General features: G+C 37.2%; 1 protein-coding gene across 2 annotated transcripts in view; it reads left to right on the top strand.

Moving 5' to 3' along the window:
* Positions 1 to 18,305, top strand: part of PTPRT (protein tyrosine phosphatase receptor type T) — a 678,043-nt gene that overhangs the window by 544,024 nt on the left and 115,714 nt on the right. Inside the window, exon 16 of one of the 2 annotated variants that reach the window (XM_070744761.1) lies at positions 15,908 to 15,937. In XM_070744761.1, the coding sequence (XP_070600862.1) occupies positions 15,908 to 15,937 (30 nt within the window). The remainder of the gene's footprint in view (positions 1 to 15,907; positions 15,938 to 18,305) is intronic. The other variant, XM_070744762.1, reaches the window with a different exon arrangement.

Genomic DNA, 18,305 nt, shown 5'->3' on the forward strand with positions numbered 1-18,305 from the left:
TAAATGACCTCTTGTGCCATTTTTATTTTTATCCCCATTGTTTCATATTACATTTGCTCAAATTCATCAGGACCATATGCTAATTTTGTGTCTATTAGTAAGCTCTAACTTACTAGAACTAGAAACCACTCTCCAAAGTTTTGCTTTGTGGAGTCTGTGATGAGAGTCTCCTGTGAATCTTTTGAAAGTTTACTGTTGTTGTTTTAATATGTGTAGAATTTGAATTAATCCATATTCACATCTATTCACATAACATGAAAAGTGCAATGAACACATTGGCAGGACATTGGATGATTTTATACACAGTATATGGTACTCTTTGGTACTATCATAGAAATCAGATGATAGTCTGACTTAATAATTCATAACTTTATCTTATTTGCTCTGTTAGCTTTCATCAGGTATATTTTTTTGTTTTACATATTTAAGTGTTTGTAGTGTACTTAGCTAGAATTTTTTCTATTTTCTAACCAGTGGTAGAGTAAATTCCAACAATCATAAAATTATGCGTCTTCTTTGTCTTTGATTTTGAAGGTCAATTTAGACATTTCTGTGCATTGAGTTATTTTTTCTAATACTAACTCTTCTTGTGGGATTTCTTCTTTTTTCCACATTTGGGCAAAAGCTAGTCTTGCTGCAATGGTAATATGAATAATCAGATCAATGTAATTTTGATTAAACTGTTGGTGGATAATCCCTAATAGGAAGCATTGTGGATTTTTTTCTAGGTTTATCGCTAGTATTTCATCAATCCACGTCCCAATTTTTTTCCAGAAAAAAAAGGGGCGATAGTGGACAACCTTGTCTTATGCCTTTTTGAATATTATTTTTTGTTGAAGCGTCATCATTTATTATAATATGGGCGTATTGTTCTGAATAAATTGCTTTGATTGCATTTATAAATTTTATACCGAAGTCCATGTATTCTAATTGTTTCACCATAAATTTCCAATAAACATTGTCAAACGCCTTCTGTGCATCTAAAAAAAATTAGGGCTATTTGTTTTTCACTGTGCAGTTCATAATATTCCAAAATATTTAGGATAATTCTTATATTGTTTTTTAATTGTCTGCCTGGGAGAAATCCATTTTGATCTGAATGGATAAATTGATTTAAATAGATTTTAAGTCTGTTAGCAAGGATAGAACTAAAGATTTTGTAGTCCACATTTAGAAGGGAGATGGGATGATAGTTAGCAATATTGGTTGGGTCAGTGTCTTTTTTTGCTATTAGCGCTAGATTGGCATCTTTTCATGAAGATGGAATTTTCCCTTCCTCCAGAACTTCATTATAAAGCTCTAGAAGAGATTCTACCGCTTCTTTTGGAAGAACTTTATACAATTCGTTAGGGAGGCCATCTGGGCCAGGTGCCTTGTTATTCTTTAGCCTTTTAATTGATTCTTCTAATTCTGTCATAGTAATCTTTTTATTTAATATCGTTTTTGTTTCTGTAGGGATTTTTGGGAGATTTGCTTGTGTAAATATATCCTGTATCATTAAATCTTGAGCCTCATCATTTGAGTCTTGGTTTTCATATAATTTAGTATAAAAATCATTTGCAATCTGTTTTTCCCCCCAAATCAGGGCAGATCTCTCCACTTTAAGGCAATTAATCATTTTTTTTCCTTTTGACATTTAAGCTTATTTGCTAGCCATTTGCTGGGTTTATTTGCATTATCAAAATAGTATTGTTTACTGTTTTTAATCTGTTGAGCTAATTTATCATTTTCAATCAAATTTAATTTATGTTTATTTATATGATGCTTTAATTCAGAATTTTGAGGCTATTTTTGGAGTTCACCTTCAATTTTCTTGTAATTGTCTTCCAATTTTTCCATTTCTATGTTCTTCTTTTTATATTCTTTGGCCATATAGGATATTGCTATACCTCTAGTTACTGCTTTTAATGTATCTCATACGTTTTGGAGGCTAGTATGTTCTTTAATGTTTTCTTGAAAGTAAAATTTTAGTTCTTTTCCTAGTTTTTGTTTAAAAAGATTCTTGTTTTAGAATTGACTTTTTGCATGCCCATCTAGTTAGCAGCTTTTTGCCTTTCCAGACTAGTTTTAAAGTGTTGTGGTACAAAGCTAGATTGGTTTCTATCTCTATATTAGCTATTTGAGCATTTATTTCTATTGTGGTCCAGAACATGTCTAGGCTTGATTAAGATTTTTGACTATTTGAATAGTATGTAAATTTTTTTGCTTGGGGATTCCTCTCTCTCCAGGCATTTTTTAGCTTAAATTATTTAATTATTTCAAAAAAGGCTTTCGGTAAGATTTTTTTTCTTTTGTTTTTGTAGTCTCCATTTTTGTAGTCATATTCTCTGCTAATTATTCCATTGAAATCTCAAATCAAACATAAATTTTCATTTGAGAATTCCCTAACTTTGTTATGTAATTTTTTATAAAAATTTTCTTGAGCTTCATTGGGAGCGTACACGTTTACTAAGGTTATTGCCTCTTGATTTTTTTGGATTTCTACAATTAGTATTCTTCCTTCTATATCTTTATATTTGAGACTTGCCTTGATATTTATATTTATGTAAAAAATTACTCCTCTTTTTTTGTGTGCTAGTGAAGCAAATAAATTGCCTAATTTTTCTTTTTTTAGAAGGTGTTTAAATTTTTCTTTGATATGAACCTCCTATAGGGCAATAATATCTAAGTTGTTTTTAATTAATTTATTAAGGAATTTGTTTCTTTTTTTAGGAGCGTTTAGCCCATTAACGTTTGCCAAGTTTCTCTTCAGATCATATAAATCTTTCGCCTTTTATTTTATTTTATTTTATGTATGCATGCATGCATGTTGTTTGTTTGTATATGTATATGAAGGTCTTGGCATATTCAGGTTTGTTCCTGTGTACGTTTCAGAGATTTCTGGTGACGTTTCAATGAAGTCCCACTCGTCATCTTCAGGCTGGTGCTTTTGTCCTTGTGCTAGGGTGAATACAAGGACAAAAGCACCAACCTGAAGATGACAAGTTACACGGGAAGATGACTTACATGGAAGAAACCCGAATATGCCAAGACCTTCATACCTGTACCCATGAAAATCTATGAAAACAAGTATATGTATATGTATATGTGTGTGTGTGTATACACATGCATACATACATACATACATACATACATACACACACACACACACATACACACACAAAATACCACAAGAAGATTATTTCTTCAATGCAATAGCAGTTATAAACCAAATACAAGCAACTTCTAGTTCAGAGTTCAGGGAGAGACAAGAGTACAGAGTGGGCTGAGCCTTGTCCAGCCTTCTGGTTTCAGTTTCGATTCTCTGCACAGACTCAAATGTGTTTAGCTCTCATTGGCTGACTTATTTGCTTTGCCTATTCGTTGGCTGACCTTGTCACCATTGACTTTCCTGGTCATGAGTGTAACAATATATTATGTACGAAGGAAAAATGAAAATGATATTCCTTCTTTATCTAGAATCTTCTCTTTGTTTCAGTAAAGCAAAGAAGCACTACTCCATCTTTTTCTTTTTAAAAATAATTTAGTTGGCACTAGAACTTCAAACATTGTGAATATTTGGAAGGAACGGCTAGATTTCTAATAAAATCAGGTATCATAACATTTGACGATTTATATGCCTCCCTTGTTTTCTTTAGATTTCAAAACCCAATTACCTAACAAATCTCAACAAAACTTCTTATCACCTCATTGATTGTCAAAATATTTAAGTGTATATCATGGGAAGGTCAGAAAATCAAAAGAAATAAGAAACAATAATTTAACTACCATTTCTTAAAAATACCAGCATGTTATTGAAAAGAATTATGTTCTTTTAAGAGAGGATAGGAATAAAATGACAACAATTTGGGTGCAAAGAATAACCAAAGTCCCAATAATCAGTTGGAGTTTAGACATTAAGGATTTAGAAAAAAGAGAAGAGGATAAAGGCACATTAACCCCAATAAATGAATCAATGAATGAAAGATAGATAGATGGATGGATGGATGGATGGATAGATAGATAGATAGATAGATAGATAGATAGATAGATAGATAGATAGATAGATAGATAAAAATAATTTCTTCCCCATCAGTGTTTTGGGACAGTTATGAGAACATTTTCATTCTGGTCTATTCTAGGCAAGCCTCCTTGCCACGGTAAATGCCATAGATCCTTAATCAAAGATAATAGTTTCCAGGACACATAATTAGAGGAACCATTCCTTTAAATATGTAAACAAGATTTATATGTAGTTTAATGTGCAATTGCAAGCACTTTGAATTTGGAAAGCTGGAGAAAGCAATAAAGTTCCTAGAATGAAATTTACTCGAATAGTTAATATGAATTCAGAAGTGGGGGTTTTTGATAGAATAGTGGAGAACTAACTTCCTGCTTTTTAAGTTTATTATGAAGAAAATAAAAAATGCATACTTCTCCATGTAGATGTGTTGTACATACCAATTCTACATAATTTTCCAAGACATTTTTCCAATGTATCCAGTATTATATAAAAATCATTTAAATATTGGAGGTTGGGTCATTGTTATAGTAGCCAAGTGAGAAAATGAAACCTTTGTATTATTATCAAAAGTGATTCTACACTTAAAAGCTCCCATTGAAATTATTGGATCTAAGTTAGTCCCAATCAAATGGAACTAATCAGTAGGATGTAATCTATAATCAATCAGAATGAATAAAACATGGTAGGCAAGGATGTACCAAATGTGCTTGAAATTGCTACCAAATTACATTTCACGCATAAGTAATTGAAACATAAATATTCAAACTATTAATTCCATATATGCTGATGATACTCAGCTTTACATCTCCATCCCGTGTCAACTCAGTGAAACAGTGGAAGTAATGTGCTGGTGTCTGGAGGCTGTGTGGGTTTGGGTGGGCGTTAATAGGCTCAGACTCACATCCGGCAAGTCATGGTGGCTGTTGGTTATTGCCTCTCAAGGACAATCCCCTCTGTCCGTCCACTCTGTATGTATGAGGGTTGCCCAGAAAGTAATGTACCAATTTTTTCTCAGCCTACAGTAATGCGAAACTTTAGATATACATTATTTGAATTGTCAGGAGTGCATGTTTAAATGTTGCATTTCTTCAGACAAATAGCGTAGTTGCAGCAGTGTTTTGAAATGGCATCTGTAAGTGATGTATGTTACAAGCAGCGTGTCGTCATTGAATTTCTCACTGCGAGAAAGAAACTTTGGGGAACAGTCACAAACGTTTGTGTACAGTTTATGGAGAATCTGCAGTTGACAGAAGTATGGTTAGTTACAAAGGGTGAGGCCATTAGAAGACGGTTCGGCAGAGCTCCAAGGTTTGCAGCCAGAACAAGGAGTGGTACCGACAGGGCATACTGGAGGAAGGCCATAGAACGGGACAGAGATTACGTGGAAAAATAGGGAATGTAGAGGAAACATCATTCTTTCATGTGTGTAAGTTTCATTGTTTTATTTATTTATTTATTTTTATTTATTCTTTGTCCAATATACAATACATATGGAAGAGAATAGACATTAAGTAATATATATGACGATAGAAATTAAAAAGAAGAGAAGTAGATGGGAGGGAGAGAGTATATATGATATAAGAGATAAGGATATATATGTATGTATGTATGTAGATTGTTCTGAGTTCGGGTTTTGCCCCGTGTAATATTTTGAGTGTCTGTGCGACGTTTCGGTGAAATCACATTCACCATCATCAGGCTGAAGTTTTAAGCTTCGTGTTGCTGTAAATATGGAATGTTTGTAACTGCCATTTCTTCCTTATATATAGTGTTGGGGGTGGAGATTTGGTTTGAATGTAGCAAATAGATTGGGTGACTATGTTTTAGTGATTTGATTGGTTGGTGGAATCACACTTACTTGGAAGATTGATATGGTCATTATTCTGATATTTTTTTTGTTTAAGGCTGGTTTCCAAATCTCTGGTAGGCGGGACGTATCATCCCTTTTATTTATGCATAGGGGGCATTTCTCAATCTCTATAGCTTCTCTGGTAATTCTTCTGTATAAATTTTCTGTTTTGGAAAGTAATTTAGTTTTTTCAAAGTCAATTTTGTGCCCTGTTTTTTTAATGTGCTGGACAAGGGAGGAAGTCTTTTCTTCTTTTTAAACTGCATTCTCATGTTCTGCAATGCGTTGGCTCACTCTTCGATTGGTTTGTCCAATGTATGTGGCTGCACATGTTTTGCAAGGGATTTCATACATTCCTTGGTGTTCTAGTCAGATTTTATCTTTTGGGTTCCTTAGGATGTTTGATATTTTTTGGTTAGTGACAAATGAAGTTTTAATATTATGTTTGTGCAGGATTTTACTAATTTTGTCTGTGGTGCCTTTGATGTAAGGGAGAAGGGTGGTACCATTGTCCTGTTCTTGATCTTGATTTTTGGGGGGTGTCACTTTTTTTTATTAGGTTTGTGATTGTTTTCCTTTCGAATCCATTAGAAATTAATACATCTTTGAGTTTGTTCAATTCAGTTTTTAAGTGCTCCTGGTCAGCTAGGCGTTTGGTTCTGGTGATGAGAGTTTTGGCTACTGAGGTGATTTGTGCGGGGTGGTGGTGGGAGTGTGCATTTAGATAACGGTTGGTATGGGTTTTCTTTTGGTAGATGGTGTGTCCTAGGGTGTCATTGGGTTTTTTATAGATTAGTACATCTAGAAAGGGAAGTTGATCACTGACTTCTGTTTCCATAGTAAATTGTATTTTGGGGTGTAGGCTGTTGAGATGTGTGAGGAAATTGTCTAGTTTTTCCCTTCCATGTGGCCAAATTACAAAAGTATCATCAACATATCTCAGCCAAAGTTTAGGTTTGTGTTTAGATTGCTCTAATGCATTATTTTCGAAATATTCCATATAGAGGTTGGCGATGACAGGTGAGAGGGGTGATCCCATGGGGGCTCCCTCTATCTGTTTATATCTTTGTTCATTATAGATGAAGTATGTATTAGTCAGACAGTGGTTGGTTAGATCTAGGATATATTTGGGGGGGCTTGTGTTTGTTTTGGATAGCTGTTAAGGCTTCTTTAATAGGTATTTGTGTGAAAAGGGACACGACATCAAAACTTACAAGTAGGTCACCAGGTTGTAGGTTTTGTTTCTTAATTATTTGTATAAAGTGGAATGAATTTTGTACATATGAGGTGATAGTCTCTGTATAGGGTTGGAGATATTTGGCTAAAAATTTGGCAAGATTTTGTAGAGGGGAGCCTATGGAACTAACTATTGGCCTGAGAGGTATTCCTTCTTTGTGTATTTTTGGAAGGCCATAGAGTTTTGGACATATGGAAGATTTTTCCCTGGGGATGATTCTTCGCTGGATTTCTTCACTGATGGGAGAGGCCTTTATTTTGGATTTGGTGGTTTTTTCTAGGTAGGTGGTAGGATCTGTGTTTAGAAGTTTGTAGGCAGGGTTTTGTAGTAGGATGGAGAGTTTTTCTTGGTAGTCTGCTGTGTTCATCACTACTGTGGCATTTCCTTTATCTGCTGGGAGGATGATTATATCGTTGTCTTTCTTCAAATTGATAAGTGCATCTCGTTCTTCCTTTTGTATGTTGCTTCTAGGTGGTTTGCTGGAGCAGAGAATATTTGTGACTTCCAGTCTGATTTTGTTGGCTTGATCTGGGTTGATTTTATTCAGGGTAGCTTCAATTTCACATATAATGTTTTCAGTTGGAATGCGTTTGGGGGCTATTGCAAAATTGAATCCTATTGAGAGAACATTGGTTTCTGTGTATGTGTGTGTGTATATATATATATATATATATATATATATATATATATATATATATATATATATGTTTTCGTAAATTTTCACGGGTATATGTATGTAGATTGTTCTGAGTTCGGGTTTTGCCCTGTGTAATGTTTTGCATGTCTATGCGACGTTTCGGTGAAATCACATTCACCATCATCAGGCTGGAGTTCCAATCTTTGTGTTTTTGCAAATGAATATTAGCAACTGACATTTCTTCTTAGCATGTAGTGTGGGGGTGGAGATTTGCTTTGAATGTAGCAAATAGATTGGGTGACTATGCTTCCGTGATCTGATTGGTTGGTGTAATCATGGTTATAGAAGGAATGGCATGAAGATTATGAAGTGTTTTGTTTAAGTCTGATTTCCAAATATAAAATTCTAAAATCATGATAATTAAAGGATTGACATATTGATTATAATGAAGTGTTTATTTTGTTTAAGGCTGGTTTCCAAATCTCTGGCAGGCGCGAGGTATCATCCCTTTTATTTAAACAAAAGGACCTCTTTTCAATTTCTATAGCTTCTAGAGAGATTCTTTTATATAAATTCTCTGTTTTGTGGAGTAATTTAGTTTTTTCAAAGTCAATTTCGTGCCCTGTTCTTTTAATGTGCTGGACAAGGGAGGAGGTCTTCTCCTGTTTCTTGACTGCATTCATATGTTCTGCCATGCGCTGGCTCACTCTTCGGTTAGTTTGTCCAATGTATGTGGCTGCACATGTTTTGCAAGGGATTTCATAGATACCTTGGTATTCTAATTGGATTTTATCTTTGGGGCTCCTTAGGATATTAGATATTTTTTGGTTAGTGCAAAATGAGGTTTTGATGTTATGTTTTTGTAGAATTTTACTAATTTTATCCGTGGTGCCTTTGATGTAAGGAAGGATGGTGGTGCCATTGTCCTGTTCTTGATCTTGTTTTTTGGGGGGTGTCTCTTTATTGATTAGGTTTGTTATTGTTTTCTCTTTGAATCCATTAGAAATTAGTACATCTTTGAGTTTGTTCAATTCAGTTTTTAAGTGCTCATGGTCAGCTAAGCGTTTGGTTCTGGTGATGAGAGTTTTGGCCACTGAGGTGATTTGTGCGGGGTGGTGGTGTGAGTGTGCATTTAGATAACGGTTGGTATGGGTTTTCTTTTGGTAGATAGTATGTCCTAGGCTGCCATTGGGTTTTTTATAGACCAGTACATCTAGAAAGGGAAGTTGATCATTGATTTCTGTTTCCATAGTAAACTGTATTTTGGGGTGTACTACATGCTAAGAAGAAATGTCAGTTGCTAATATTCATTTGCAAAAACACAAAGATTGGAACTCCAGCCTGATGATGGTGAATGTGATTTCACCGAAACGTCGCATAGACATGCAAAACATTACACAGGGCAAAACCCGAACTCAGAACAATCTACATATATATATATATATATATATATATATATATATATATATATATATATATATATATATGTAGATTGTTCTGAGTTCGGGTTTTGCCCTGTGTAATGTTTTGCATGTCTATGCGACGTTTCGGCGAAATCACAAAACATTACACAGGGCAAAACCCGAACTCAGGCCAGTTTACAGTGTACAGATTAACCGGAACCCAGATGGAAGCATCGACACGGAGGTATACCGGAAGACCACCAACACGGACCGCATGTTACACAACGAAAGCAATCACCCCAACGCACATAATGTCAGTTGTATACGGACATTATTTAATAGGATAAAAACTCACTGTAGCACACGGGCAGCCAAACAAAAAGAACGAGCGTATCTTTATCAAACTTGTATACGTCATGGCTACTCGAGAGATTTTATCCAACGGTGCGTCACACCCAGACTCCGGCAACCTACTGAAAGCGCAAATGAAACATCAGCGTGGAGGGTACTCCCATACATACAAGGGGTATCCGAAACAGCCGCACGCATACTGGCACCCCACGGGGTCAAAGTAGCGCATAAGCCAGATCAAACTTTGAGAAAATCAGTAATGCGCCCGAAGGAAACCTTAGTGAAGGAGGAGTCCTCCTCGGTAATTTACCATATAAACTGCAATAATTGTGCACACCACTATGTGGGAGAAACGGCAAAAAGATTGAGAACTCGTATACACGAACACAAATTGGCGGTCCGACGTCATGAACAGCGTTCCCAGATTTGGATACACATGGAGGAGCAGGATCATGGCTTCGATTTCCAGGGAACTGAGATTCTGGCGCGAGATGAAACCAAGGGAGGTCGCCTCCTAAAGGAAGCCTGGTTCTCCAATGAAAATTCTTTAAATAGACATATTGATATGCCATCGGCATACCAGGCTTTAAGGCACCAGCAACGACTTAAAGGGGATAGGTCATTAAGATTGGATAAAGCCCCTAACAGAATTCCCCAGGCCGGGCACAGAAACCAGCCAAATGAGGGTAGAGCAACCCCCAACGGGAAGCAAGGGAACATACTGGAGCAACATGGAGGTAGAGGGGGAGGGGCACAATGCAGTTCCAACACAGGGGACAAGGGGGGATTAGAACAGTGCAGACCTAAGACGAGGGCATGGGCAAAAAAATTGCAAGAGCAGACATGTACCACTATAGAAAGTAACAACGATAATGGGGGGGGGGAAAGTAATACCAAACACCTCCGAAGTATTGCCTCGTAACTCCACCTCCTCCCTTGGGGAGGGAAAGAGGCAACAGACATGAGTAAAAGCGGTAGATCCCCCTTTAGCCAGCATGAGCAAGCCCACAATTAGGCTTGCCGCAGAGGGGAGGGAAGGGTGTGGCCCTATGACGCGGGCAATGAGCAGACTGAATAATGCTTTATAAAGGTGATTGTCTCCCATGGCATTTTAATACTCTGACGAAGTTAGCAGCACGCTAACGAAAGCTAAGTGGTTTTATTAAAGTTTCTATGTTCCGGTGATCGAGATGGCTGCTGCCTCATCATTCACACACACACACACACACACACACATATATATATATATATATATATATATATATATATATATATATATATATATAGAGAGAGAGAGAGAGAGAGAAATAGATAGATAGATAAGGAGAGAATATATATATGACATATGAGATAAGGAAAGACAATTGGACAGGGGACGATAGGCACATCAGTGCACTTATATACGCCCTTTACTGGCCTCTTAGGAACTTGGAGAGGTCAATCATGGAGAGTCTAAGGGAGAAATGTTGGGGGTTAGGGGTTGACACTATTGAGTCCGGTAATGAGTTCCACGCTTCGACAACTCGATTGTTAAAGTCATATTTTTTACAGTCAAGTTTGGAGCGGTTAATATTAAGTTTGAATCTGTTGTGTGCTCTTGTGTTGTTGCGGTTGAAGCTGAAGTAGTCGTTGACCGGAAGGACGTTGCAGCATATGATCTTGTGGGCAATACTTAAATCGTGTTTTAGGTGCCGCAGTTCTAAGCTTTCAAGACCCAGGATAGATAGTCTATTTTCGTAGGGTATTCTGTTTCAAGTGGAGGAGTGAAGGGCTCTTCTGGTGAAATATCTTTGGACATTTTCGAGGGTGTTGATGTCTGAGATGTGGTATGGGTTTCAGACAGATGAGCTGTATTCGAGAATGGGTCTGGCATAGGTTTTGTAGGCTCTAGTCAGTAGTGTGAGATTGCCAGAGCAGAAGCTACGTAGGATCAGATTAACAACTCTGGAAGCCTTTTTGGCGATATTGTTGCAGTGGGCTTTAGCACTTAGGTCGTTTGATATTAGTATTCCAAGGTCTTTTACTGAGTGTGGGTTGGCTGCGAGAATTTGTTTATTCAGTTCATATGCGAAGTTTGGATTCTTTTTGCCGATGTGGAGGGTAGAGCATTTGCGGCGCAGGCGGAGTAACAGTCGGACACAAAGGTGTGGGTATAAATAGGGTCACTTTTATTAAACCAAACTCAAATTAACTATTTAACCAATTAAACCACGTGACCTGCAGGGGTGCATAAATCAAATGGGGGCGGAGTTAACTTTCCAACAAACTCAACTGAGCAACTCTAGGGCGAAAGCTCGTTGCCTGGGTGCAGGGTCAGGTAAAATTACACCTGCCCCCTGCCCAATTCCACGCCCCCACGGCGTGTGGGATGGCTCGCCACTGGTCTCTGATACGCCCAAGGCAGCGAGCCACAGGAGCGACCCCCGAACCCAAGCCGGTCGAGCCCTGTAATCCGAGAAGGAGATCGCCCCTCACCTCAGTAGAGGCGCCCCTAAAGGAGATCACACAGTTGCTGCTTACGCCCATTTCCGCCCCCTATCGGCCGTCCCCCCCCCAGTGACCTTGAGGGGTTGGGGGACACTAGTTGGTGATACCACCCCCTAACCACACTCCCACGCACAGAGTGGAGCAGGCGAAAAAACAGCCACAGTTCGGCCAATTCACTGTGACTGCAGAAAATTCCTACTCGGTCCCACCGAGGGCGACCCATCATATGCACCCTGTAACAGAGGGAGGGCGGGCGGGTGTCCCGCGCCAGCGGGCAGGAGGCACTGTGCCACGAGGCAGCCCCTTTTGCAGGGCTACCTCCCTCCTGCCCGGTACAGTGGGTGACCAGCGCACCCAAACGCCACGCTGCGGCCCCTGGGGATGACGTGGGGGCCGCAGGCTCCGCCCCAACATGGCGGCCTCCTTCCCCGGCCCACGCCGCAACCCTCGCCGGCTGGTAAGTCGCCAGCGGCATTGTTGGTTGATATTGGAAGTTGCCAGGTGTTAGACCAATCTGAAACAAAGTCAATAAATAATTGTTGAAGAAAAAAAATGTGGTGCATTCCTTTCTGGGCAACCCTTTTATAAAAGCTTTGAAAAGACATAATATGTAAGTAATTTATTTTGTCATCTAGGGCAAAGAATATTGTTTTCAGAAGTTAAGTATTTCCTTTGTGCTATGTTCTCATTTGTATGCTTCTCTTTGTTGGAGTTGGAGAAAATGATATAATTCATTCCAAACATATACGTTGCTATTTTTTCTGGGCCCTATGTATTCTTAGTAGGAAATTGGCAAACTCTAATAGTTATTACAGAAGTCCTTTCCTTGTGGCATTTGCAGTAATGAACTGTATATCTTAAAACATAATTAAAATGATTATTTCCAGTGTTTGTAACACTGGACACGTGCATACTGATAACACAGAAAATAGAAAGGATGCAAAGGAACCAAAAATTGTGCCTACATTTTCCTCCTTGTTACTTAATTTTACAAATTGTCTTAGTTAAATTGGAATTTAGGAAGAATAGACAGCAGAGCCTAATTAATTTGCTAAGATAATCCCACCCTTTGTTTAACTGAAAAAAATATATTAAGCTTTGTCTTTAGAGCAGTGGTTGGTTAGTTACAAATATGTTTTCCTTGACATTTTCTGATAGTCAAGAACTACCAATGATCATACCTCTTGAAACTGTAGTAATATTTTAAATCTGTTAAATGATTAAGCATTGCTCACTGTACAGTTTTAGCTTTTGTCTGTTGTCTGTAATAGTATGTGACACATTTGTCAAAAGAGAACAACTTGTTCCTTGTTTTACAAGGTGACTTTGAGGTGTAACACATTCCAATATGAATGGATGAACTTCAGGAGGTTAATGACTAAGTGGGAAGAACATGATATATCATCAGCAGGGGAAGAAATTGAATGCTAGAGTATTTGAAAGTTATTATTTCTAAAGCAGATAATTTAGTATGCACTGTGTGCATTGACTATGAACATGTGTGTGGTTCCAAAGTGCTTATGCAGCCTTATTGTGACAGATGCGGAATAAGACACAGACACCAAGAGCTGGATTTAAAATTTGGTCACTTTATTAATGTTAAAAGAATTTTAACTGATTATTAATCAAATAACCAGGACCTGCAGAGGCAGACCTGCAGAAAATTTGGGGTGGAAATAATTCACAAATAACCTTCCTGGGCAACCATGGGCATAGCTCATGAACATAGCTGAACAAGATGAAGGTAGCTACATTCACCTGGTTCCTGGCCACGCTCTTAAAGCATGTGGTAGGATCTCATTGTCCAATCTCTTTCAGGTTATTGGGTTAGGTGAGTCCCAAGGGCACCTCCTCTCCAATCACCAAGGACATGTGTACCTATAGCTCCCGGTGAGAGGCAGCCCATCATCTGTCAAGAGATGCCCTAAAGAAGAACACCAGCTGATACCGCTGCCCATTTCCACCCCTAACCTGCCGAATCCAGTGACTAAAGGGAAAGCAATTATCGGATTGTAAGAAAATGTGCTATACACCTAACCATCCATCCTCGCTCCCCAGTGTGGAATAGGCGAAAAAATGGTCACAACTAAGGCGCTGAGACTGCCAAAAATTCCTATTCGGCCTCCGAGGATGACTCTATCAGAGCACACTGTAAGATAGGAAGGGCAGGTGGGTATCCACTTCGTCGTTGGCTGGGGCAAAAGGAGGATTGCCTCGGCACAGCCCTATATATTGGGCTTGCCTGGCCTGCCCCAGGCAGCAGAAACACTGTGCCTGGAGGTGCGCAACAAGCAATGGTGATCTTGTGATTTCTCGTGAGATCACCAAGGTGGAAATGGCGCAACGCGCTATGCCATGTCTTCCGAGCCCCGGCACAATTTCGGATAGCCGCTAAACTGGCCATCCGTGCTTTTCTGCAATCTTTATTCATGTACATCTAAAAAAAAATCACTACAGAGAAGAACAGGGATACAAATCATGTCTTCCAGATTATTTCCTGGAATGACACCAAATTACTAATTTAAATGTGTATGTGCTTTCTAGAGGTTTTACAAAACCTATGTTATATAGCTGCTTTGTATGACTCATAAGTAGTTTGAGAGAACATCAAATGGATATTTTAATGCTCAAAGGAGCTGATGTATCAGTGAGATATTCTGTGCAATTATACAAGATGTGTTTGCATGTATGTTCATAATGTACAGCAATTCAGTTTTAATCAAGAATCCTAGATTTACAAGCATTCGGATTAAATATGTATGTGTGCATTACTAGTTACAAATGTATTTGACAATGTTTGAATCTTTGCCAAGACAATACTCTTCCCACCAAATTATTCCACATCAGCTTGCTTTATAGAGGTGGCATTTATATCTAGAATACATAATTATGAGTTATGAAGTACAGAGTTTATTTGTTACATTTTCATACGCAAAACCAATTCCATTATTAGAATATATATGAAATAAATTATCAACTTGTATTTAGTAGAGCTTAGCCAAATAATTCATTACTTCATCTTGCTGTTTCCACATTGCTCCTTCTCTTGATTATTTTTGGGACGCCTTGCAAATTGTTTATTAATGTAGTAAGTCTATTCTCACTGTGTGGTTGTTTTCTTTCTGCTTTTAGTCACTGTACTGTCCCAAACACCACCACTTTCTTTCCTCATCTAAGACATGGGTGTCAAACTCACAGTATCAGGTTGTTATGTGATGTATCACAACTTTCCCCCTTTCGCTAAACTGGGAGTGGGCGTGGCCAGCCAATCCGGTCTGGGCATGGCAAGTTTGACATCCCTGATCTAAGAAACATTTATCTTCCATTTATTTAGCTTCAAATAATGTCATATGGTTAAATGTGATTGACTTCTCTGTAGTTAATTTGGCTTTTTTGTGACATTCCAAGAGTGTCAAATTAAAATATTTAATATTTAAAATATTTACTGATATTCTGTAAACTAGCAACTAGAGGTTAGATGGAAAAAATGGATGTATGGAATGCAACCATTGTTTCACAAAATAAACCCTTCTTCAATCCTATAAAAGCTTGCTTATGAATTTTTCATTCTTAAATTTTGACCCCAGTTACCTCTAAACTTGTGTTCTTCTTCATGCCTAAACAGGCTTAAAACAATTGGTCGGTATTATTATTGTTTGGTTAGGAACTCAAAGCATCGTGAACTGACTTGCCCAGGACTATACAAAACATTAGTAGCAGTTGTACTTGTCAAGTGCAAACATTCCTGTTTGAGGAAAGTAGCAACTAGACCTTAGACCAGTATTAAATAACTATAGGAGATGAAAGCAAATTTGGTGGTAGAGTCAGCTCTGCAATACTATGTACAGTTCAGACTTAAAATCCTTGATATGAAGTCTAATTATGCTTTTTTCCTTCTTCCCCACTATTGGACATTTCCTTCATCTGACTGCATATTTAGAAGAAATGCATATTCCTACTCCTATTACTTGTAAGTACCTAGTTGGATATAACAATTTCCTTAAGCATGCACAGCAGAGCAGCAGGATTTTGTTTCTTTGTTTATAAAACATTTTTCTTGATTTTTGTTTGTATTACTTCACTATTTTTAAACTAATTCCCACACTATTAATATTCCCAGCCACATATTTAACAGGGAGAAAAATAGAGGAACACAAGAAATTTGGTTGTGTGTGCAGCTATAATCCATACTCTTCCCACTTCAATTCCCCCCACTAGTCTTTGACTGTTAGCTCTGCCAGAATACGTTCAAAAGAAATGAATAAAGGCAAGACTCTTGTTATTGTCCTTCACATTCCTGAAAATCAATACTGTGCATTAGGAGATCATCATTTGGAAATATTCAATAGCTTTAGTTCCTTTTTTTTTGTTTTTGTATAATTTGCTATTATTTGGGCATCCTTTCATTAAGACTACAGATTGTGGGAAAGTGTCCAAAGGAGATAAGTTAGAATACTTGCATATTCACAGTTGTAATCAAGATAGAAGCAGTGAGGAAAGTAAAATCCTTAAAAATATCTGCAGCCATCTGCTTCTGAAGGGATAAAATTAGAACTGTGGTTCATGCCAGCACCTTGATTAAATATTGTTGCATTGGTCTTATTGTTTGGGGTAAAAAGAGTGATCGGTCATACAATTCTTCAGCATCTCCAAGAAATGCCTGCATCTATTAATAAGGCCAGAACTGAAGATTTTAATAGAGGTCATTAAATCTAAGGAAGTTGCATAATTTAAAACAAAATTAACTAAATGTTTTCCCCACATTGTTCAGATTAGCTTTTCATAGAATTCACATACATGATATCGCGTGCCATGTATGAATCAGTTTGAGAGTTCACCTTCAATGCTTATTACACTATTACTTTGCTAAATTTTGATTTTCACAGTTTTAAAACAAATCCTAGCTTTTGAGTTCAATTATTTTGGACTCTGCTAATCTTTAAATTATGCAGGCACAGTATATTTGATTTCTTTTTTGCTGGCTTCCCTTATCAAATGTTTGTTTTTTGTTTTTTAAAAAGAGCCAAATGCGAGATGAAAATGAATCGCACATGTGTTTGTTTAAGTTCGTTTCTTTATTTCCAAATATTTATATCTCTAAGAGCTATAATCCTGTTTTAGAACATCTTTTGCCTTAACAGGGAATTGCTATCATATTTTATATGTATTATTTTCTCTCAAAAGAGAATTCATAGAAGTCTTATGATTTTCTCAATTAATAAAAGGCAAGAACATTATGTTCCTTTTTTTTCCTTTTTCTTGCTCCTTAAATTAATTCTTTTGCTTCCTGAAATGTGATTATCTTTCTGGTTCAGCCTTAGTATGTTTATAACATTAGGTTAATATTACTGTAATGAATGGATTAATATTGCCGTATTAATAGGATAATATTAACTTTTGTCTCCTATTCACAGTCTAGGGAGAGGAAGGACAGAATGTATGAATATCATTTGGTGTAATATAACCATAGATTCAATCTCTCAGTTCTCTTTAAAAAAAATCACAAAGTCTTTCCAGCACATAGATTGTCTAACTCAAGGGCATAAAATGTGAAGCCCATCATTACCTGTTTTCCAATCCCTATTTTTGATTTATTTATTAAAAAAATATACAGTTATTCAAGTACAAGGCCTAGCTGCAGAAAGCATTAGAATTTCAGAAGCCAATCCAGGGATGGAAGGTATTATTTGCAGTTTAGGTTTCTTGAAATGACTCACTCAACTTAGTAGAATAGGAAATAGAAAACTGGGGGTGGGGGGTGGTAGGAATGACAATATTAAGTTGAATCTCAATCCTAATAGCGTAATCTTTTCATTTACAAAATGTTCATAACAGCTAAAAAATACATTAAAGATACAACAATTAAAATATTAAAATACATGCAAACATTACATTCATTAATGCTTAGTCTACACTGTCCACTGCTTTCCATGGAGCCTAAATGTGATTTAACATAATCTAAATGGAGTAGTGGCTAAAGCATCAGGCTAAAAACTGGAAGACTGTGAGTCCATGTTCCGCTTTAGGCATAAAGCCAGCTGTGTAACCTTGGACCAGTTAGTTTCTTTCAGCCCTAGGAAGGAGGAAATGGCAAATCACTAATGAAAAAAACACTTGCCAAGACAACTGCAGGAATTTGTCCAAACAGTCTCTGAGAATTGGACCTGACTGAACTTTAAAAAAAATGGTCCCACTGCCTTTGCTCAGGTTACAGGTGACCTATAATGCTTAAGTCTTGTATCCTGCTTTTCTAATAATGTAGAAATTAAATAGAAATTGTAAAAAGTAATAGTGTTGTGAATTAGTCCTTATCCAGGCAGTGTCTAGTTTTACAGTGG

This window comes from Erythrolamprus reginae, chromosome 3 (assembly GCF_031021105.1).
Source record: "Erythrolamprus reginae isolate rEryReg1 chromosome 3, rEryReg1.hap1, whole genome shotgun sequence".
Lineage (NCBI taxonomy): Eukaryota > Metazoa > Chordata > Lepidosauria > Squamata > Dipsadidae > Erythrolamprus > Erythrolamprus reginae.